We start from the raw sequence: 24,860 nt of genomic DNA, 5'->3' as shown, positions 1-24,860 counted from the left end.
AAATAGAAAATCTTTACAAAATCATTCAAAGCAATTTCTCACATCATCAGAAAACAATATATTGAGTATCTTTAAAAAGCATATCTCAATCAATATCAACATACTGATTTCATATCTGAGATAATTTTAATAATGAGAGAAGTCAACTTAAGTATTTATTTTCCATTAAAAATACTTTGGTCTAATTTGCAGTGTTACACTGAGATTGGATCGATTAAAATATATATATATATTTATAAGGGGTACCAGAGCATGCTTTTGATGCCTTGTAGTTCTCGAGGTAAACCTTTTCCATGCACTGTTTTGAGTGCTCGGCCGACATTGGTACTACAACATTAGCGCCCAGATCCGCTGGTTAAAGAGCAACATGCATGTTTATGTCAGTCCTCCCGCACCGTTTTACAGTCCTGATACAGACCTTAGTGATCCTCAGTTCACGGCCCACTGTGTATATCAACAGATGGAGACTGTGACCTACAATATGAAAACACAGGATGCTTTAAGAACGGCCGAAAAGGAGTACGTTTCAGTGCTACGTTTTCATTTATAGCAACTGGGAAACACCTGATGACCTGCGACAGAATTTTAAAGTCATTGTGAGAATGCTCAGATACTTCTACCTTCTTGCACACGAGTTAAACAGTTTCAGTTACTTACGAATAAAGATATAACAAAGTTACACTTTTTCCTTTTTTCGATAATTATATGTTATAAAATAACTTAAAATGAATGAATGCAAATAGCTAAATAAATGTTCAAAAGTTAAATTAAAAAGACATGTAAATCAAGCTTAATGGTATGTGACCGCTTAATCCAATGAATTTATACTAAAATGGTATGTAAGCTTTCAAGTTTAATCTAATTCGATACAAGATGCTTCAATATCGGAAAATGTTCGAATTGTAAGCTCGAAATAATGGTAAACATGGTTATGGTGTCCTTTGCCACATTGTGAAATACAGTTGTATTATGTTTTTTTTTCAGGTTGAATATCAATTTAAACGACAATGCGGTGATCTCCATTTTCAAGTCGAAGTACAAATGGGAGCTTTCTTTAAGAATTGATCTCAAAATACGTTAAAGCTGCCATTGAATTCAAAATAAGAATATTTTTTATCTTAAAGTGCAAAGCAAAAGCCCATAATTAGACACTTTAACAGTAAAAGCCAAGCTAACCATCGTTTAGCATAGGCTTCTTAATGCTCGAAAAGAGATTTTATAAGAACACACTATAATGCTCTCTAATTCTTTACGTTGGCCTGCGGGAGCAACTGCATTGATAACTTCGGTTTCACTTTTTTATTTTTTAAATAACTCCGATTTTAAAACAGTTATCAATCTTGAATTACATATGCCATATATGCTTAATGTAGCATTTCCTGTCGCCGTTTTAAGTTGTAGAAATGTCGAATGTAAACCGATTATGACAATACTATAGAGATGCACTTGCAAGTCGTGGGAAAACTACGTGTCAACAGAAACGTGTTTGGTCACGTTTTTTGTTGCCTTTCCTAAGGTCAAATCATGTCGGATTTCAAATTTGCGTATTATTGAATGCCAAAACTGTGTTGCTTTCAACAAACAGGATGTGTCGCAGATCGTCCAAGATCTGGCAAACCACGTGTAATTAACGCAGGAACGGACCATTTCATAACATAGATGCTCTAGTACGGCATGGGGTAACGGCATCAGTAATTTTACCAATTTGGGACATCCTCAACAAACTTTATGACAGGCCGTATGTTAGACAAATTATGATACGACATCATGCCATCGAGTGGCTCGTTTATATATCATGAACATATTTGAAACATGTTACCGTGAACGACCCAGATATGATCCCCTTTGAGCATACAAGGTGAGCTCAAAGTGTCGACATTAACAACATGCATGATATAGCAAACGCTCTTAATTAGAAATTGAATAATATTCCTTCAGACGTTATAAGACGTTCTGTTCGGTCGATGCGCAAACATATTCTGACGTTTATCAGAGGTGGTCATACGCGAAATTATAATAAAAATCAACCTTAGAGCTCATCAATGGAATCACTTAAATCTTTATGTATTTCTTGAAACTATATGTATGCAGCATTATCTATGGCTTAAGCATATCAAATGTCACTTAATTTGTAAGTCATCTGAACAAAAATCACAAAAAAACACTAAGTAGAAACTATCTTCCTCTCAACATTTTGATATCAAACATAACACATTTATCACAGAAACAATATATTAATACGTTACAAAAGTAAATAAATACTTTCGTGGCACTCTGGTATATAAGTTAAATAAAAAATGCATCCATTTAATAACAAGAATAGAAGTGAGACCCAATGTGTAGACATCTTCTGTGATGACACATGTGATGCCAAGTAAGAGATCATGAACGTCAATGTCAAGTTCGCTATTATTCACTTAAGAATATTGGCTCTGCTCAATAATTTTAGTTTAGTTTGAAATACATAATGTCGATGAAGCTTGGTTTTTAGCGAGTTTCATTTAAGATGTACTTTGGGGTTGTATTTGGATCTGTCGGGTAAGGTTAGTGTCAACGTATTCTTTAAAACATCTTGAGTTAAAATGTGCTGATGGAACTAGACACATTTGAAAACGTATGAAATGGTTTAAAGCGCAAGTACAGTCATAATCAAAGATGTAGTTGTGACAAATAGAAAATATTTCTCTGGTTTATAACTTAAGTAGGGGTGTGTATATTCACGCAATTAAACTTTAAATAAAACAGGCTCATGCGAAGATAACCATTGTATTGCCTTGCCGTGTTTGGGTTAAGGTAAAGGTCACTGTAACTAAAAATGAGTAAAATAATCAATACATTGACGTTTTATGATTAAGTTTTGACTTAGCCTCATATTGGGACATTAAGCGGGATCATAAATGGGTTGCTTTTGTAAATGTCTAAAAACAATTGGATCGTTTGTCATCACAGCGCCTGGTTGTACTTCGGATGGTCACTTGACTGTTGGGGTACTACCAATTTACCCACTAGGTTTCCCTAGCATAGCACTGGTCTAGTTCCCCTTATAAAAGATTGAAGCTCTTCCCCTGAAGTTCATTATATGTCCATCTTCGTGTTATTCTAGATTGCTGCACTGTCGGTTTCTTAGCCCTTCAGAAAAGTCCCAGTTTTCTATCCAAAACCGTTCGGGCAGTGTCACAGGTCAGCAGTGAGTTGTTTTCCGGCTACTACACAGGACTTTTCCGAGTTGATTGTTTTATTTAGCCAAAGTCAATGTTGCAAAGTTTTGTTTAGCTTAAACGCATTAATAATTGTGGAAGATTATTTCTAGCTTACATACATAGGATTTATGTTTGGTTGAAAGAAGCTGAAGGCCAATGCGTATGTTTTAATACCTAAACTGTACATTTGTCACGTGACCTAAATTTACAAATTATTAACCTGGTTACGTCCCTATATGGCGTTTAAAGTTTGCATTTGTATTACGTCGAATGAGGCGGACGCGTGATATTGTTTATGCTAAAAACATGTTTAGTTAAGAAGATAAAGAGAACGACGATTCAAGTTTAACTGTCTGGTTAAGCTGCTAGAAATCGAGAAAAAAATCATTGGTAAAATCCTGGTTTTTAAATTCTCATATGCTGTACTTGTTTACTCAAAGTATAAGTTGGTTTGAACATTTGGCATTAACGTAAACTTGTGTTATCCCCTTTACCATTTGAAATGTATAACGATGATGACCTTATTACAAATCGATTGTATTTAAACATCACCAAAATATTCAATAACTACTTAAATGATTTTATATTTTAAAGGTTTTGCTGTATAATCGAGACTGATTATATTATTAATAAGCAATAACAAGAGTGTTAGACGATTGCCTCAGTAAATATTAAATACAAGTATTATTTTTAATACGGACGCCTTTGGGCTACCTAGTTTTGTGTCATTTATTAGATTGTTGCCGTTAAGCAAGTTAAAGATTCATTGACGTATTACAAAACAGAAATAGGTTATCACGTTTATTTTTTCCTTATACTGTGGCAAAGTCAAAACACCCAATCTTAAGCCCGTAGCCGTAACAAGCAAATTGAAAGTTCTATTTGACACATTATATGGAATAATTCAAAATTGAGACTGTCACAGTAGAACACATCGTCACCTTAGTGCAAGAACGCAATATCTGCTTCTATTTCTTCATGCAGTTATTGAGTTCTTGCACTAAGGTGACGACATGTAAATTCTGATGATAAGGCATTTAAGCTATACATTCAAGGATATAACTTTATTGCTTAACTTAAATACGATTGTTGTCGTCCATAATTGCTGCCATAGCAATGGTATTTGCACAAGGACTCACGAATTTATTGATGTTTACGTGAAACATATCCCAACCAATGCACTCCAGAATATCTAAAGTGATTACTGAACTAGCTTGACAGCCATAGGTGTATGTGTCTTATAAAGGTATGTTATGTTATGCATAGGTTATTACTGTTATTTAATTTGTCATAATTGAAATATACGAGGAGAAACCATAAGATTACATAAACGTTACAGTTCATCTACGGCGAATGGGTCTTATCAAATAAGCTAAGAACAAAAATGAAGAACACATTTTAGAAGTTTCTGACTATGTTTCTATCCATTTCAACACATGATTTAAATGTCTTCGTAATAGTTATATAAAACTACAATTAAAATAAAATCGGTTTGGTCTGGTTATATTTAACCCCAATGGTATTTTTAATTGGTCACTTCCGACTGGATATACATTTAATATTTACTGTTTTGATATCAGATTGTCGTTCGGACTGCTTTAATTATTTTTCTTATTATTAGACTTGTTTGTTTATTTGCTTTCATTTGGTATGCATGGTAATGTATTTTAAAGAGGCACCCTTATTTCAGTTTACAAATCTGTTTCTTAAATGGATTGATAAGGGATGACATCAATGTTGTATTGGTGTAAGCTTAAAAAAGGGGATCGTTCCTGTTATTGTTGTTTTTAATTCAGTTGCAACAGTCAACGCACTTGACATAAACAAGCAGACGTATGTAATTACAATAAATCAGATCGCATATCCTTGATACGTGAGTGATACGGATATCATTGTACAAGTGAATCCGTTTTTGCCTGATAAATATAAGAAGCATTCAATATGTTGTAAACAGTGTTAATAATATTGCTCACACATTGGTTTATTTTTATATGGATACCTTATTATTTACACTAAATTTATGTGTTCTTCTTGTTGTGGCTGTTTATGCTCATGGTAAGTAACCACTGTATATATTTTAAGTCTAGGTCTTGAATCATAGGAACAACAATACTAATAATTACTAAAATTACTGTACAGCAGTTTCGTTGATTAATTTACTCCGATTCGAGGACTGATTGTTGGTGCTCCTATATACTATGAGGATTGAATCGAATGAATGACAATACTTTTAGTACAGTAGGTTTTCAGTTTCTATGTACTATGAAGATATAATCATACGTTTTTAATAATATCAAAATTCAGTAAATTCGTTGTTTTTATATGCACATGAAATTGAATCTAGTTATAGTACAGCAAATTTGATGTGTCTACGTTCTATGAGGATTGAATTATATAATTATGATAAGTCTAGTAAAGAAGTTTTGATGTTTGCTAATTAATCTGCGAGTTAAGTCATAACTGCTTGATGATTTGACGTTTGAAACATAAGGTTACCGTTTTCCTAAAAACGGTAAACTTTGATTATTATCAAAGTATTCTTTATTTAAACATCAGTAAATGTTGATAATAGCAACTCTTTATTGACATTCGCTGTTGTAAGTTAACAAAATTTATTTATAATAACACATTCAAATGTTCACAATTGGATCATAAACACGGATTATTTCAAGGGTAACATAAATGCAAAATGAACACGATTGTAACTACTGGAATTTAAACGTCTCTCCTAAAAACAGGTGTAAACAAAGATGTAAGTTGTACGAGAGAAAAGCAGTGCCACTGTTTTTGCTGGATAAAATGATACAAACCACCTTTAGTCCACCTTTCAATATCATCAGAAGGGCAATAACAGAAGGGTCATCCACAACAATAAATAAGGTAGTGTCATCCGTAAAAAAAGAAAATGAGATCGTATTTCAAGAACAATTTCATTGATGTAAATATAGGTAAACGCCAGGACATCAGAAGTGAGGCTGGAGGGGCACCCCAGCAGATGTTGTAACGGTATCTGACTTATTTCCAGACAGAGCAACGTATTCTTGTGCTAAAAACAGTAATCAACAAAATAAGGATCGGGAAACGGCACTTTTACGAAGCTTGAACTCAGGAAATCGCTGTTATGTAAGAAGAAAGAATATATATTTATGCAACATTCTTTCTAAAGCCTTGCTAAAAATACTCAAAAAAGGATATCGGTCGGTAAAAACCGACGTCTTGATGATCAGACTTCTTATAAATAGCGCATTGATGAGCATCTATGTGTCAGTACTTAATCGGAACGATTAGAATAATTAAATAGGTCTTAAATAGGCTGCGATATTTCGGATGCAAATGTCCTTTTTAACTAAGTTTTTAACATAATCGGGTCCAGTTGCCTTACCGGGTGTTATGATGTTTACGGAGTTGAGAACAGCTTGGCGGGAGATATAAATGTCTAGCTATGAAGAAACTTCAGAATCAATAGAATTCGGAAGAGGTATTTTCGATACATTAAAATAGGTATGACATCGGAGGAATATTTTGGGATAGTTTGCCTTACAAGTGTTTGATTTAAAAACAGTGCCGTCGTAAATGAAAGATGGGAGGTCTTTAGATGTAGTTTTTTGATAAGCAAAATTATTTATAATTTTTTTAATTTCTGATTGAGATATGGTACTTTCCCGAAGTTTAGAGGCCAGATCTTTGGCTTTTATTTTTTCGAATATCTTTAGAACTGCACTCTCACAGATTTACCGTTTTGATAAAATTAATACTTCTTGTCTTGGAATGATTCAATTTTTTAGTAAATATTTGCAAACCAGTTACACAAGACTGGTGACAAAAAAAAATGTTGTCAAAGCGTTCAATCTGTAAGAGTGCAGATTTAAGAGCCATTTCAAATTTCGTCAGTGTTTGGTTGAATAATTTCAGAGTACATTATTTTGTAGTATGTAACTTCTTCGTTTGAAATATGTTTTATTCCTCTTATTATTTCATCTCTTACTTTAAATTCGTTAACCGTGTTTCCTAAAACACGTTTTTTCTCAAGGTTTTTATTGTATTTATCATGAATAGATTGAGCGCTTATTCCGTTATTAAACCGTTCACTTGCAACTGCGTTATTTCATCTAACTTTTGTTTCTTAACTATGACATTTTCATAATTTGACAATGGTCTGTTGTTTGGACAAGGATTGTGGACATTACTTTTTAAATAATTACTATGTTTTCTGATATTAGAAAGTAGTCAAATTAACAGTGCATATGAGATGTTGTGTTCGATCGTCATGCATATTGTAAGTTATGTGAGTGTTTGTATGTATATATATATATATATAGTGTGTGTGTGTGTGTGTGTATTTACCGACTATTAAAACTCTGCCTTCAAGTAGTATTTAATCTTCGGTAAGCATGTAATAACACAATTCTATAAAAGCAGTTTACTATGTAATGAATCATAAACTTAACAACTAATCCAGTATAGCAGTGCTGGTGTTTCTTTAAACTATACAACTTAAATTATAAGACTTATAAGAATCATAATACAGTAGCTTTGGTGTTTTCATATAATCCGAGGCTTTACTAATCAGGTTTAAGATAACTCCAGTACAGCAGTTTCCGAATATATATATGTATATATATATATATATATATACATACTCCGAAGATTGAATAACAATATTAAAGTAATAAAGTACAACAGTTTTAGTTTTTCCTTAGTTGTTTGGGTTTAAGGCATAAGAATCACAATAGTTTTGGTACAGAAGTTTTCGTGTTTCTAGAGGCTCTTGGGATTGAATTGTATGAACGCATTCTATGAATCATTATTTAACGCACCATTGTAGCTTATTAGTATCTTCCATGGCCGCTCGTGTAAGATAGGTGTCGTCCCAACCCGAGAATAGGGTGTTATGCGGAAACGAGGTTTAAAGATGATTGGGATGAAACTATTGTAGACGAATGGCCAACGAAGGTTTTTTTTAGTTAAACAAAATCATGTTAGCATGTATTTTTCACTGGAAATGTTCTATACGTTATGAAAATATTTCGCGTGTTGATATGTAATCATTGTGGTTGTCATAGATATGCGTGCAGTGATTCAAAATGTGTAAATAATCAAATCGCTCTTAAAATAATTCTGAGGACAGTACAAATTTGTTTCTTTTTCCTCCATCTGAAGCGAGAAATGATTTATTTGGATTTTAAAAACGAAGGTTTTTTTTAGTTAAACAAAATCATGTTAGCATGTATTTTTCACTGGAAATGTTCTATACGTTTTGAAAATATTTCGCGTGTTGATATGTAATCATTGTGGTTGTCATAGATATGCGTGCAGTGATTCAAAATGTTTAAATAATCAAATCGCTCTTAAAATAATTCTGAGGACAGTACAAGTGTGTTTCTTTTCCTCCATCTGAAGCGAGAAATGATTTATTTGGATTTTAAAAATAACCATAAGATAAGGTTCCATACGGGTACTTTTTTATCTTTAACCGCGAGTTCAGCATATAAGAACGTTATGTTAGTAAGATACATCTTCAGGTACTAGGAATGTCGCCATCGTTAAAACAGCTTCAATGAGTAGCAATCACCGAGAAGACAAATGGCTCGCCCAAACAGCGGTTGATGGTGATGTCGGGAACAACTCTATGTTGAGCGATACGTGTTTTCACACGACTAAAGAGTACCAGCCGTGGTGGAGGGTGGACCTACATCAAGACTACTATATCACTAGTGTCGTTGTTTATAACCGACTTGACTGCTGTGGTAAGTGTATACCACTGTACAAGTATCTTAATAAACTACTTAATAGTATCTGATCAGTTATATCATTATCAATATTCGCGATGAATCAATAGGAACTACATTAATAAAAAGTAGAGTTATAAAGGAAATATGTTCCTGCTTAAAGGCACAATATTCGAGACTGAACATATACTTACTGAGTAACATACAGCGTCGGCAGAAAAGACACACACATTATCGTTGAATGTTGATGTTACCACCTATTAAGCAGGGTAGTGAACACTTAGTAAGTAATAACTGGGAGCATCAACCGATTAGTGAGCACAAGGCCTCTACCATTAGTTTGATGACCAATAAACATGGTGAGTTAAAATACTATCCTGCCGGGAACCATTAACAGTGTGCATAGACTAAAGAAGACCTTTCAAAATGCATAAATTTCATTCATGTCAGTTTGCTCAATCGAGCATTTCAATTAAGCCTGAAATTTGTTTCTGTTTTACTCCTTAGAACCCCATATATATTATCAAGTAAACAAGTTGCTTTTAAATACAAAAAAATCGTTGCGGTTTCGGGCACTGGACTTTCTTTACGAATTATAATTTATATTTGTAGAAAACCAGGCAAGGAACATTAAACTGACAATCGGTAAAAGTTTGGACTCCATGAGTCAGACAGGACATCTAGATGGCGAGTTCACCACTACCCATACGCTCACCGTTGACCCACCATTGGTAGGACGTTTCGTGCAATTGCAGCTGAAAGGGATAACAGAGTTTTTCCATCTATGTGAGGTAGAAGTCATGGCATATCCCTCAGGTGATTATACAATAGTTCAATATGCTTTCACAGGCGAGACATATTTTTCCTAATTACTTGGTTAAACCCTCACTTTGATAGCGGGTTTATGCTAATCACACTGATCTATTGTCCAATACTGATATGAAGAACTATAAAAACAAGTCAAGTAGTCGTAAACTTAAACATAAACTTCGTTCAATGACACAGGGCCAAGGCCAACAACATTGAACAGTAACAACACAAATATCTTCAAACCGGAAACCAGGAGCAACAATTTAAAACTCCACTAACAACACACAACATACAATTATATATATTAAGCTAGGGGTATTCATCAAAACGTGCGTCATTGCATACAGTTTGGTTATAAATGGTCAACAATTGATTGAGTAGTTGAAGGCCATCAGAACGAAATACATAACATACAACTAGAAAAAGCATGAGTTGTGACACGGTAATTAATCGATAATTGATACAAGCATAGTATATTTATAAAACATGGTTACTTCTCTATAAGTTTAACTATTTATTTTCAATAGTAAGCTAGTTTGCTTAAATCTCAGACTGATTTGTGTTTAAAAATATTCTTATTCCGTACCATTAGAATACCAGTTATATAAGTATTGCGTTTTTATATCATTATTTATGCTACACTCTCACAGATATACCATCTTTACATTTTCTTTTGTCTTGGGAAAATCAAATTTCTGCCTAAATATCTGCAAACTAATGATATAAGATGGCTGACAAAAATATCAAGTCGTAGATTTTCATATTTCCGTTCGAAAATTAATATTTTATGGCTTAAGGTATTAGCCATGTAATAAACCTCGGGAAACATCGAGTAACATCGAAATATATCGCCACTCGCCGTAACAGATCGCGACGAACATCGGGCGCATTCGGCCTGTACCGGATGTTGCTATTTTTAGAAACAGAAGGTATTTCCCCGCTATTCATAGGTCAATAATGGAATTTATACATCGTTGTATTTGGAAACTCGGTGATGTTTTCTCATGAATATACGTTTAAAATAAATAAATATTAAAAGTGCACGCTGACAGTTGATTACGATACATCTAACAATTTTAGTCATTACAGTAAAACATGGATTATAAGTGAATTATACGCGTAAGAGAATATTTTCTGTCGAAAGAAACAACTGTCAACAAACAGCGAGAAACTGGGATATTCGGATATTCGTATCAAAGCGCTATGAAAGTAAGTATCATTGAGTAGTTTTGTACGTTGATGTGTTCAAAAGCTTTGGAATTCTTAAATTATTTGTATTAGCTAAATGTTAAGACAACATGTTCATATTTGTACATGTACTTATGTACCAGGTACATGTTACATATTTTACATGTACTTATGTACATGTTACATATTTTAATATGTAATTATGTATATTATGTATGTTTATGATATGAGTATGTAATCTTTAATTTGATTGTTTTATCTTAGAAAAAATATTAGACTGAAAATTGTGTTTAAAAAAATGATGTGTTTTGGTACGTGCCCAATTTTAACACACCCATTATTTGTTTACGAAATGCATATTCTTATAATTAACCTGTGAGAAAAAGTTGTACATGTTTTGGGGCTTGAATCCACGACTGCTTGGACACTTGCGACATACATTAAAAATGTTACATTTGCTTGGTGTAGGTCTTGTTAAAACCCCAGACTGTCGTGAATCATTATTAACCATACATGTATGCACAACAACTACACACCCCTTACTCTTGGCTAATACGGATAGTGCAGAATGTATAGTACTTGTGCATTTGTATTTTACAGTCGTAGTTTCTGCTGGTTGATAATCAGAAGTTCAATTTCTTTCAGGCAGGAAAATGACTGAATATTACTAAGTCAACAACACTGGGTTATGAAGAATTTCAGTCAGCATTAAATACTATGTTGGATCCTTGAGAGCGGATTTGACAGCCATGTCTATACACAAGGCAGTCGCATCTGATAAAGATGATGTGAGTATTTGATATAAAACACATTTGACTTTGTTTTTTGTTTTTTAAACATACTGTATTCAATAAATAAGTGGTGGTGGTGGTGATCAATTGGTGGTGGTGGTTGTTGTGATGATGATAATGATGATGATGATGATGATGATGATGATGATGATGATGATGATGATGATGATGTTTGATAAATTTAATAATTTTCTTTATATATACATGTATGTATCAGCTTGTTTTTGCTTTATAAATAATGTCGAGAAATATCAAACTGTTTATATTTTATTTTGTATATGTATGGAAGTATAATTATCTATACTAATTAGTTAGAAAGGCTTTAAAGTACAACTTTTTTCCTTAACAGCACTAAAAATTATAGATGGGTTAAGTACCTGAAGGGGCATGAAAACCAAATCAGCATTGACTCAGCATTGAGTAGATACGGATGGGAACAGACCAAACTTCAAATGTTAAGGAGAGAAGAATTACTGTGAAAAATCTATATGTTAGAATACCAATGCCAAAATAAAGGTTAAAGGTTTTATAAAAGTGTGTATAACGCGGCTAATACCTTAAACCGTTACTAACAGTTTAGGGAAAATGCATAATAGATCATATTTTTAACTTAAATATAAAGTTCTGCGATCAAATATTTTGGCAGCAGTCTTATATAACTGGTTTCCATGGATTTTCGCAAAATATGGCTCGTTCCAAGACAAAAAATATATAACAAGTTGTCAAAACGTTCAATCTGTGAGAGTGCAACTTTAAGGACATATAAAGATAACATGGTATTCATATTCTAAAACAGACACATTTATTTATTTAAGACAATAACCACAAGAACGTTCTTCTCTTGGGATTTGATCATGCCTGCCGGTTTCAATTAATCATTTTTGATTTGAACACCGAAATTGGCTAAATCCTTATTTAAGCTTAAAAGGTATCTCTAATAATTGATGACGTTCTACATTTGACAAAGTTGCATAGTTTCTATAATCAAAACATCGACTCGGACTGTTCATAGATTTACGACATTTTTTTTAAAACATATATGTTTTTTTCTTTAAAGATATTAAGAAATAAATTTATGTCGCGAACATCTTGTGATATCCAGATATAACCAGAGCCATGCATAAAAGGCATAATCTTAATATTAATATCCCAGTAAGTATGCACAACTTCAATTAAAATAACTTTCCTAAGAGTGACAATCATTAGAAGCTTGCAGTAATTTGCAAACATATTTCATATATTGAGACAAAAAAGATATACCCGACTGAAATCTTCAACTTCTCTAAGAACTATGCATGTATTACTTATCTTATATGCGTCCTGTAAAATTCTTTCTGTATATTGTAGCGACCTACTTTCTTAAAAGTCAGGGATATGTTGGAGCACAACACACCCCGAGTTGAACGTTTAACTGTTTATTGTGTATTTTTTTGTATCTTCGAATCATGATTATCAAACAAATGTATAGTTATCAGATAACAGTTTAAGTTGCATTGGCTCTCAAGTTTTCTATAGTTGTTTACAATTACTTATCTATCGTTAAATCAACTTGTACTTCATGTGAGGTCAAACTACAAATCTATAGTTTAGGTTAAATAGTAGTATCAAACATTATAAACCATTTCCTGTTTGAAAATAGCCAAAAATGTTTTGCTATCGTTCGATACCAAAGAAAATTGAGCTTGAGCTGCCAATTCGTCTGAATTTAGTGTTCATAACATTTTAGTACTAAACAGAAGCCCCATGAATTTAAAGAAGGTACCATTTCTAATCATTTAGTAAGGGTCGCAATTTCTAAAAATAATAAGTTCAGTATAATCAAGGTTTACCTCCATATCTGTATTTAAATAATAGTAAGCAACGACATCTGCAAATATTAGGCATATAATATCTGGTTTTTAATTAAGCTTGAAGATGCAAGAACCACAAATCCCCCGTAAAAGGGCTGATATCTCATTAATGTATATGGCAAAGATTGTCGAACTTGTATTATTCCCTGTCTTTTAGCGATATTACATTAAATGACAAGGTATACCTGTTTTTCGAGAATGATTGGATAGTTAAACGTGGTTAATATGCCAAAAGCTTTACGAAGTCTACGTGTGGACAGTAGAAGCACTCCCGTTTCTTGAAAGATATTTCTGCTTCAAAGCCGAGCTTGACTCTTATCAATCTTACTGTTGTTTTCAGCCCAATCGCCTTTTATTAAAGGCATAGATATTCTTACGTATGTACAGTTTTATGTCCAGATATGTACACATGACACGCCCCCAAGACTCAGGAACAATGCAAGTTGGCACAATGCTATCAAAAAATGTAACAAAAAATGGTCTGATGAATTATGAACAAATGAACAACAACATCGACTACTACTATTACTACTAATACTACTACCACTACTACTGTTACTTATACTACTACTACTACTACTACTACTACTACTACTACTACTACTACTACTACTACTACTATTACTACTACTACTACTACTACTACTACTACTACTACTACTACTACTACTACTACTACTACTACTACTACTACTACTACTACTACTACTACTACTACTACTACAACTACTACTACTACAACAACTACTACTACAACTACTACTACTACTACTACTACTACTACTACTACTACTACTACTACTACTACTACTACTACTACTACTACTACTACTACCACTACTCTTACTACTATTACTACTACTACTACTACTACTACTACTACTACTACTACTACTACTACAACTACTAAGAGAATTTCAAAGAACATCTCTATAATATGTTAAAAAGTATAGCACGTTAAATGCTACGTGTTTTTTTGCGGAAATAAAGAGCACGTAATATTAGCCAGATACATATACAGGTACATACAATGTCGCCTTCGGTAAAACTGCTTCACAGAGCAGCAACTACAATACATCCAAATATAACGCAACAACGGCGGTTGATGGCAATGTCGGGGACAACGCTTTTGCCAGCGATTCGTGTTTTTGTACGGCGAAAGAGTACCAGCCGTGGTGGAGGGTGGACCTACATCGAAACTACTATATCACTAGTGTCGTTATGCATTACCAATTGGACTGCTGTGGTAAGTGTAGACTCGTGTATCATTATCCTAAAAATCTCCTTAAACATATCTGATCAGTCAACTCATTATATTCGCAATTAAATATTGGAACTACATTGAATTAGCGTTCTCAAGGTAACATGTTCCTGCTTAAAGGCACAATAATCGAGACTGAACATATACTTACTGAGTAACATACAGCGTCGACAGAAAAGACACACACATTATCATTGAATGTTGATGTTACCGCCTATTAAGCAGGATAAGTGAACACTTAGTAAGTAATAACTGGGGGCATTAACCGATTAGTGAGCACAAGGCCTCTACCATTAGTTTGATGACCAACAAACATGGCGAGTTAAAAGACTATCCTGCCGGGGACCGTTAAAGGTGTGCATAAACTAAAGAAGACCTTTCAAAATGCCTAAATTTCACTCATGTCAGTTTGCTTTATTAAGAATTTGAATTAAGCTTGGAATTTGTTTATGTTTTACTCCTTAGACCCCCATATATATTATCAAGTAAACAAGTTGCTTTTAAACACAATAAAATTCGTTGCTGTTCCGGGCACTGGACTTTCTTTACGAATTATAATTTACATTTGTAGCAAACCAGGCAAGGAACATTAAACTGACAATCGGTAAAAGTTTGGACTCCATGAGTCAGGCTGGATACCTAGATGGCGGGTTTACCACTCATACGTTCACCATTGACCCACCATTGGTAGGACGTTTCGTGCAACTGCAGCTGAAAGGGATAACGGAGTTTTTCCATCTATGCGAGGTAGAAGTCATGGCATATCCCTCAGGTGATTTTGTAATATTACAATATTATTTCGTATATATATGCTTCGTTAAGACATTATTATCTGAAATAACTAAATAATTATTGATGAAAAAACTCTCTCCTCAACGCCTGTTAATGCAAAACACACTGATTCATTGTCCAGAATGAGCGTTTAGAATAAATGTAAATGCAAAAGTCATGGCATATTGTATGGTGAGAAAACAGTAGATGATGTAATAACTGGCAGTCTACTGATTTACAGTTGATAATTCTTTGTTTCAGTGTAATCACCGAATGACCATGAACATATGTTTCATGAGTGCCACAAGTGAACTATTTACTTTTGTCGTTCACCATTTCAATTACATTGCCATTTTTAACTGAAACAAACACCTTGTTTTCCTCTTTATATTATGGCTAAATTGGATATAAAATGATAGTGAATTGGAGTGTTTAAAAAAGAAGTGCTAAATCGACTGCGAACGTCGCGTCCATTCAAAAATGGAATCATTGGGTTTGTGTCAAACCCTGTTTGTGCTTAAGTTTGATTTGGAAGTTTAAGCGGGCTAAAAATTTAAAACAGTAGATACTATCAAAATGTTATTTTTCACTGATTGATATTGTCATATGTTGTTTACTGATAAAGCTCAATAAACCACTATTGAGGCATTCCATTAAACTTTCCTAGTACTTCAGTTTGGATGTTGCGATATAGTATGACGATTAAATTATAAATATCGCAAGTTACTTGATACTTGAATCATGATATTTATACGAATCTTAATACAGCGGCAAAGATATTATATCAGGTTATAATGATTCGATCCACAATAATAAAAATACAGAAGCTTTGGTGTTTTAAATAAAAAACAATCATATACAGCCGGTTTAGTGTTTCTATAAATTTCGATGCTTGAATCTTAGTTACTTTAATGGATATAGTGAAGCAGTGAAGTTTTATTTAAAGTTAGATTGATTGATTGGATATATAGTTGTTCTAATTCACCAGTTTTGGTGTTTCCATATGATATGTGGTTTGTACCATAAGAATATCAACTACTATGGTAGCAGTTTGCGTGTGTTTTTTAACTTTTGAATCACAAACATGTAACAAAAACGATGCTGTAGTGTTGGTGCTTTATATGAGGCTTAAATCGTTCGATGTAATAATTCCAGTTTAACTGATTTTGTGATCTTATATACTCCAAGGTTTAAGTTATATAAAAATGTATCATCTAGTTCAGCAATTTTTAGTTCTTATAATTATACATTTAATAATAATGTCAGCATTCAAGAACAACAACTTTGATTCTTATACACCCCACGTCTTGAATAATACTGGTACAACAGTTTTGAGATATGAGTTTAGTCCGAGTCCTGAAGAATGAAAATGTAACAATTCTAGTACAACACTTGTGATGTTTGTTTTTATACCGGGGTCAGACTCACAATAATTATAATAATCTCAACACTGCACTTTTAAAGTTTCTCTATAAAAACTAGTTATGATAATTATAAGTATTATACAGCTGTTTTGGGACGATTGAACAAAAAGTATCACAATGATTCAAATACAGTAGTTACAGGTGTTTTAAAATACTTCTAGGTATTTTTACATATTCCGTGATTTCCCTCATGGTAATTATAAAAATTGAAATACAGCAGTTTCAATGTATCTTTATACTCCGAAGCTTGAATCGAAAGAAATATAATGAATTGTTATGTGGCGGTTTCGGTGCTTCTAAATAATACGAGGCTTTTATCATGAACATTATAAAATTTCTACTAAACAGTCGTTTTAATGACTTTATGTAATATATATTTATAGGAGGCTTGAATCATGACAGTTTTAATATCTGCAATAAAGCAGTTTTGGTGTATATTTATATAAAAGATATATATGAACCAGTATAATCACACTATATCTTGTTTTATTGTCTTGGTGATTGTTTATTCTCTGAGGCTATTATCACTGACAAAACTTACAAACATTCTAGTACCAAACATTTTAATATGTTACCCATGACACATGTTACTATTTCTTTTAGATAGGTTTGTAACTATCAACGCGTTCTTTTCATTATTTAAGATTCAGTCGACGACAACGATGGAGACAGCGGTGATTTAAGTAAAACGACAGCTAAGGGAAATAGTATGCATAACGTCTGTGTCCAAACACACAACGATTGATTCATGATTGCAAAGTATTAAGGAACAACATTTTTTAACTAAAAAGACAAGACTCTTATAAATGTTCCATTTGGATGCCGGGTGTCCTAATATTTATGCGTTATCGTTGGCATGGTTTGGTTGCACAGAAAACGAACATGTTAGACATAAAATAAAAAAAATAATAATGTAATATAATATCAATAATATACAAAAATAATTTACAATAAATATGTTTTTATCGTCTCCAATTATTGCCAAACAATGTTATTTACGTCCAATTTCAATAGAAATTAGGCTTAATTGTACAAACTGCTGAAATAACTGATATCTGTAATTTTACATATTAGTTATGAGCAAGCAAAGTTCATTCAAATGGTAAGAACATTGAAACGGTTCATCTAGCATCAAAATTTAACATTTTGAAGTATGAAGTTTTCAGAAAACTGCTTATTGGTGAACCGATTTCCTTAAATGCTCTTTTAATTTTGTTTGTTACTTGATACTTTAATACTGCTTATTCAATTGCAGTAAGTGAATGCATATTGATTGGCGTTATATTTAAAATATGTTTTTGTCTAACAGGTATACCTTCCATTTTTAATCCATTTTCTGTATTCTTAATTGTAAGTGGTTACCTAAGACCATTTACAATAAGTCTTATTCCTTATTGGCCTTTAAAGTATACCGCGGCACCGGTTGCTTTTTCCAAGGCCTGATTGCTGTTTGGATCCCGGCAATGGATCGTCAAAAAGTTGATGTGTGAAATGACTACTTGTAAAATGATTATAAAATGTTAACTTAAAGCAGTTGACAAAAGCTAAATGACTTGTTCATGTTCGACTTGAATGCCTTAAAATATTTATAATCCTTTAAACCCATGAAATATGCGTCGAGGATATATACGAATATTCAAACCTTTTAAGTATTTAGCTTGTAATTATGCAAATGTATAATACCTACTTAAGACATTATCGATATCAATTTATACATACTGCGTTGTAAAAGAACGTCTATTACATTAAGACAAGAGCGACTTATATAAGTCTGCATATGTGTACTTCAAACATTTATAAATCACACTTTAAAATTTTAACTTACAATTGGATTAGATAGATGATTATCATATATGTAACTACTACTTGTTGACCTTTAAAAGAAGCACCACATGCAACATATCTGATGATACATTATGTTGGTGATGATATTGCTAAATAGAAAGCATGTATAACCAAACGCCTTCAGTTCTTCGTTATTTGTCTACCACCAATTATTTCAGAGTTTCCTCTTAATACGACAGTTATATCGGGAATATTTGGAGGTTTTTGTGCTATGGTTATTCTTGGAGCCACTGGGATACTCTTAACGAGAAAGTACTCCAAAGGTTGCTTTTCTAAAGCAGGTACTTGTACATTGTTTGCATATTTTATTCAGGAAAAAAACAATCGAACTTCATAGACAATTAAATATTCATATGAATATAATTCCGCAAGCACTGCCCTCAGTTGTACATCAAGAGTATATTATCCTTGAACAGTCATACGACTAAATAAGGTTAAATACTAACTATGCACTTAGTCATCTGGATTAATCACTACACTCAGAAGATTTTTAGGTATGATTTGTTTTATTCTGCTACTTTTGCTCGTACATATTTTGTAAGGATACTCAATTTCAGATGAGAAATCTGAGGAAACCAGTCGGTGAGTGGTACAAATGTTAATTTACCTAGGTTGGAATGTATATAAATGCGTTATTAATTTAAGTAATACATATATTTTATCAATGAAAAACAATATTTAAAAACACCAGATTACTTTAGATATAATTCATGCATCAAGCTTTAAGATGCCATTTACTTTTAAGTAACCCGGATGCACCAGTTGACACCGTCCCGTCTGCAAGAGACTCAGAAATATACACAGAAATAGGTAACGCCGATAATTAAAATAAATTCTTGCTCCTTATCAAACAAGATGTACAAAATGTTTGGAAACGGCAAAACGTTTTCTTTTAGGTAACTAGGAAAAGTTTGGGAACGGCAACACGTTTACTTTTAGGTAACTAGGTAAAGTTTGGGAACGGCAAAACGTTTTCTTTAAGGTAACTAGTTAAGTTTGGGAACGGCAAAACGTTTACACTTAAGAAACTAGGTAAAGTTTGGGAACGGCAAAGCGTTTACTCTTAGGTTACTAGGTAAAGTTTGGGAACGGCAAAGCGTTTACACTTAGGTAACTAGGTAAAGTTTGACAATTGATATCTCTAATCAAACAAATGTACCGAAACCTTGTGGATAAAATTGTTTTCTTTTAAATGGTGTTTCTTATTTGTTTCATTTGAAGTTGAAACCATTCCAAATAACCATCTAACATATGTTTGTTTCCTTTCAGTAGAACTGTATAATATACAAAGACAGTGAGTTATGATCACTAAAACAGGGTTATACACCATTTTAAGAGCTTTACGTGATAATAGTTAAAGAAAATTCATATAAATGTCCTTGATATACTGGTGTCAGACTTTTCCATGTGATATAATTGTGTTGACAGTCATAACGAAAGCAAGACAGCTTTTTAAAACGGATGATTGCCTGCTTAATTGTACTATTATTTAATTAGTTTACGTTTATTAACACTGATTTTCGATGGCGCACATTACTTTGGCATTATCACCTGTTTCATATCAAATGGGTTAGTTGGGCATTTAAAATAAACCGAAGTGAATGCAAGTGTTTGTATTCAGCATTCCATTATGGAACCTCAATGCATGTTTAAATATTAAATTAAAGGTACATTTTTATTGCAGTTCTGCTGTCCTTATATGCTATTCTTGCCACGTCTTCAATTTTGACCCGTAAATATGATTGGTCAAATGCTATATTGAGTACTTTAACATAGGCCCGAATTTCTGTTAAGTGTAGGCGACAATCCAAAAGCATACTCTGTACTTTTATTGATATTGACGAATATGATACAGTCACTTGGACGTGATATTCATCAGTGCGTGCATTATTCACGCTTGAAACGTAAACAACATTTTTTTATAAGATTACAGTTAGAGGTTTGTTATATTTTTTGATGTAACATTTCAAACATAAAATGTACTTTGTTGAACACTCTCAATCGAACCCAAACGTACATTTTCTAGGAATCTATTTTAGAAATCTAAGTCATCATTCTACCTGAATTAGGTTTGTTTTCAAAAACAAAAAACTCTCAAACCAACCCCATTGACATTTAGTCAAATTAAAATAATGTTAATAAAGTAAACAAAACTGATTGATAGACAATTTCAAAATAGTGTGAAAACTTGTATCTGTAAGAAATGGCAGGCAACTCTGAGCAAGTGAGAACGTGTGCTTTGTTAAACTACCCTATTGGGGAAACATTTGAAACCGATCCGAAAAAAACTTTTCTTAAGTTGAAGTGATATTTTACTCGGAAAACCCAAAAACTAGTACATATAACATAAGCAACTTACTAAGAACATAGTAGGGTTTGTCCTTGTTGTTGTTTCTGTTGTTGTTGTTGTTGTTGTTGCATTTATAATATATATTCCATCTTGAAAACTTACAGACGGTTTTATTTATTTCAGAAGAAACCTCTGACTGTCAAGCAAAGTAAGTAATAATAACTTACTCTAAGGTATGTTAATTTGCAATTACTTTAACCGTAGACTTTAAATGATATTTTTTCTACTGGGCTAGTTCCATTGTTTTATTCTTGACCTATTTTACATTCCTTTTACTTCTGTTGTAGACGCACAGGTGAAACGAGTTTCACCGTTCAGACAACGGATCCATCACAATACGAAGAGTTACGCGCAAGTGTATCAAACACATACACAAAATTAGGTAATGGTTGGCAATGAAAATATTTGTAAGTTTGTAAACCGGTTGCAAATTTGAGTATATCATTTAAATATTGGCCGTTTTAAAATCCATAATACGCGTATGTGGTTTTCCGATGCCGTATCAGCACCGTAGCGTAGTCTTTGGGTTCACACACGGCAGTTTAATTAAGTTTACTACGTATATGTTTAGAAAGAAGTATTATGTCTGCGTTTAAAATAATTCTGATACATTTCAACTATTAGGTTATGTTCATATGAGGACAACTCACTAAATCAATAATGCAAACGGTCTCGACGTTGTTTCTAGAGCGAACATTCCGCTAAATATTGTGCAAACGTTAAGTACAATTATGTTGGTAAAAAATAAAGGCGATATACATAAATGAGCGTCTTTCTGATCGCATATATCAAGTCTCGGCGGTCTCTACCGAACTTGACGTGTCACGAGTCGTCAGAGAATGAAACATCTGATATAAATATCGTTTAATTATCTCTTACCGTTTAATACGATTGGAAGTTAGAATATAATGTGTTCAGCACATCTATGAAAATTAAAAATAAGCTGTTCTGTTTCAGATAGAACGATGAACGAAAACATTTGCAAATGAAGACTATTCAAAGCTGCATCAGTTTCCTTTTAATGTTATCATTGACACGTGGGACAATTACATGTATAAATCAAAGTTTGGAAATTAAGACCAGATAGTCGCCACAATTAGGATTATTACAAATGTGTTCTGAGAAAGAATTTGTCGTAGTACAGAATGTATTCAGAAATATCCCGGGGAAAATAATATATTTACTACTCGAGTATTTGTTATCGTTCTCTTCAACTACTTGCCATTCATTTTATCGGTTAAATACTTGAATGTCTTTTTAAATATTGTATGAATCCGTGCATTGATGTTTTTTCCATTGTATTCACTATTATTGCATGCAATAAACGGTTATCAAAATGTATAGGTTTTTAAAAGTCCAATGAAAGGGTGTAGGTTAAAAGAGTCTAACGAGGTGCTTGCCACTCACAACATACTGGTGCAGTGAGTTTTCGGCACTTTTTTTTCTACGGCGCTTTGTGTCGTAGCTTGTACTTTAGTATAAGGCTTCACGGGGCGAACAAAAGCGTGCTGCGAACGGTGTGGACCATGGGTATATATGTCAAATATTTAGAGAGGATCAATAGTTCAACGCCAGTTACAAGGTCGCCATAAAGTCAAAACATCCTATTAACAAATTAGTTGAAGATTCCGCCCGCTGTTGTGTGAAGTTGCCGATCGAAATCAAAGTAAGACGGTACATTTAACCTTTTTATGTCAACTATACATTAGCTGCCACATTTATCGATCTGAGCATATTTAATGCATGCATTTTTAAACCCTTGAAATTATTATTACTTTGACAATGAAAACACTAACGTTTAAACAAGTTATAATAACGTCTGCAATGCTTTCAGTTAGTCTACACCTAGAAACAGACAGTACCTGTAAGTGAATAAATATGTCATAGTAAAAGTGCTGGCTCCTCCATAATAAATAGGAACAGACAGTTCCTGTAAGTGAATAAATATGTCATAGTGACAGTGCTGGCTCCTCCATAATAAATAGAAACAGACAGTACCTGTTTGTGAATAAAAATGTCATAGAGACAGTGCTGGCTCCTCCATAATAAATAAAAACAGACAGTACCTGTAAGTGAATAAATATATCATAGTGACAGTGCTGGCTCCTCCATAATAAATAAAAACAGACAGCACCTGTAAGTGAATAAATATGTCATAGAGACAGTGCTGGCTCCTCCATAATAAATAGAAACAGACAGTTCCTGTAAGTGAATAAATATGTCATAGAGACAGTGCTGGCTCCTCCATAATAAATAGAAACAGACAGTACCTGTAAGTGAATAAATATGTCATAGAGACAGTGCTGGCTCCTCCATAATAAATAGAAACAGACAGTACCTGTAAGTGAATAAATATATCATAGAGACAGTGCTGGCTCCTCCATAATAAATAAAAACAGACAGTACCTGTAAGTGAATAAATATGTCATAGTGACAGTGCTGGCTCCTCCATAATAAATAGAAACAGACAGTTCCTGTTAGTGAATAAATATGTCATAGTGACAGTGCTTGCTCCTCCATAATAAATAGAAACAGACAGCACCTGTAAGTGAATAAATATATCATAGAGACAGTGCTGGCTCCTCCATAATAAATAGAAACAGACAGTACCTGTAAGTGAATAAATATGTCATAGAGACAGTGCTGGCTCCTCCATAATAAATAGAAACAGACAGTATCTGTAAGTGAATAAATATATCATAGAGACAGTGCTGGCTCCTCCATAATAAATAGAAACAGACAGTACCTGTAAGTGAATAAATATGTCATAGAGACAGTGCTGGCTCCTCCATAATAAATAAAAACAGACAGTACCTGTAAGTGAATAAATATATCATAGTGACAGTGCTGGCTCCTCCATAATAAATAGAAACAGACAGTACCTGTAAGTGAATAAATATATCATAGTGACAGTGCTGGCTCCTCCATAATAAATAGAAATAGACATTACCTGTAAGTGAATAAATATATCATAGTGACAGTGCTGGCTCCTCCATAATAAATAGAAACAGACAGTACCTGTAAGTGAATAAATATATCATAGTGACAGTGCTGGCTCCTCCATAATAAATAGGAACAGACAGTACCTGTAAGTGAATAAATATGTCATAGAGACAGTGCTGGCTCCTCCATAATAAATAGGAACAGACAGTACCTGTAAGTGAATAAATATATCATAGTGACAGTGCTGGCTCCTCCATAATAAATAGAAATAGACAGTACCTGTAAGTGAATAAATATGTCATAGAGACAGTGCTGGCTCCTCCATAATAAATAGGAACAGACATTACCTGTAAGTGAATAAATATGTCATAGTGACAGTGCTGGCTCCTCCATAATAAATAGGAACAGACAGTACCTGTAAGTGAATAAATATGTCATAGTGACAGTGCTGGCTCCTCCATAATAAATAGGAACAGACAGTACCTGTAAGTGAATAAATGTGTCATAGTGACAGTGCTGGCTCCTCCATAATAAATAGAAACAGACAGTACCTGTAAGTGAATAAATATGTCATAGTGACAGTGCTGGCTCCTCCATAATAAATAGGAACAGACAGTACCTGTTTGTGAATAAAAATATCATAGTGACAGTGCTGGCTCCTCCATAATAAATAGAAACAGACAGTACCTGTAAGTGAA

At 33.3% G+C, this 24,860-nt stretch overlaps 1 protein-coding gene across 4 annotated transcripts; it reads left to right on the top strand.

The window, feature by feature from the left end:
* The first annotated feature begins 5,129 nt into the window (after positions 1-5,129).
* On the top strand, positions 5,130-22,516 carry LOC128236014 (uncharacterized). 4 transcript variants are annotated; one of them, XM_052950806.1, is made up of 12 exons: positions 5,169-5,255; positions 6,149-6,323; positions 8,723-8,947; positions 9,542-9,745; positions 14,590-14,814; positions 15,401-15,601; positions 19,028-19,150; positions 19,427-19,451; positions 19,615-19,679; positions 21,343-21,367; positions 21,507-21,601; positions 22,177-22,516. In XM_052950806.1, exons 3-12 carry the CDS (start codon positions 8,758-8,760, stop codon positions 22,206-22,208), a joined length of 1,185 nt encoding a protein of 394 aa, XP_052806766.1. In that variant the 5' UTR covers positions 5,169-5,255; positions 6,149-6,323; positions 8,723-8,757; the 3' UTR covers positions 22,209-22,516. The 4 variants fall into 4 exon arrangements, with proteins under 4 accessions (XP_052806764.1, XP_052806765.1, XP_052806763.1 ...); XM_052950804.1 differs by lacking the exon at positions 6,149-6,323 and having other exon boundaries at positions 5,130-5,255; positions 21,346-21,367; XM_052950805.1 differs by lacking the exon at positions 6,149-6,323 and having other exon boundaries at positions 5,130-5,255; positions 22,181-22,516.
* The last annotated feature ends 2,344 nt before the right edge of the window (positions 22,517-24,860 follow it).

The sequence above is a fragment of the Mya arenaria genome, chromosome 5, assembly GCF_026914265.1.
Source record: "Mya arenaria isolate MELC-2E11 chromosome 5, ASM2691426v1".
Classification (NCBI taxonomy): Eukaryota; Metazoa; Mollusca; class Bivalvia; order Myida; family Myidae; genus Mya; species Mya arenaria.
Note: the sequence above shows the minus strand (reverse complement) of the source record. Positions and strands in the feature narration are given on the sequence as shown.

Coding starts and splice junctions, on each gene's coding strand:
- LOC128236014 (XM_052950803.1), top strand. CDS start 5,192: ATGGATACCTTATTATTTACACTAAATTTATGTGTTCTTCTTGTTGTG. Junction 5,256..8,722: donor TGTGGCTGTTTATGCTCATG/GTAAGTAACCAC, acceptor ATACATCTTCAG/GTACTAGGAATGTCGCCATC. Junction 19,151..19,426: donor AGGTTGCTTTTCTAAAGCAG/GTACTTGTACAT, acceptor ACTCAATTTCAG/ATGAGAAATCTGAGGAAACC.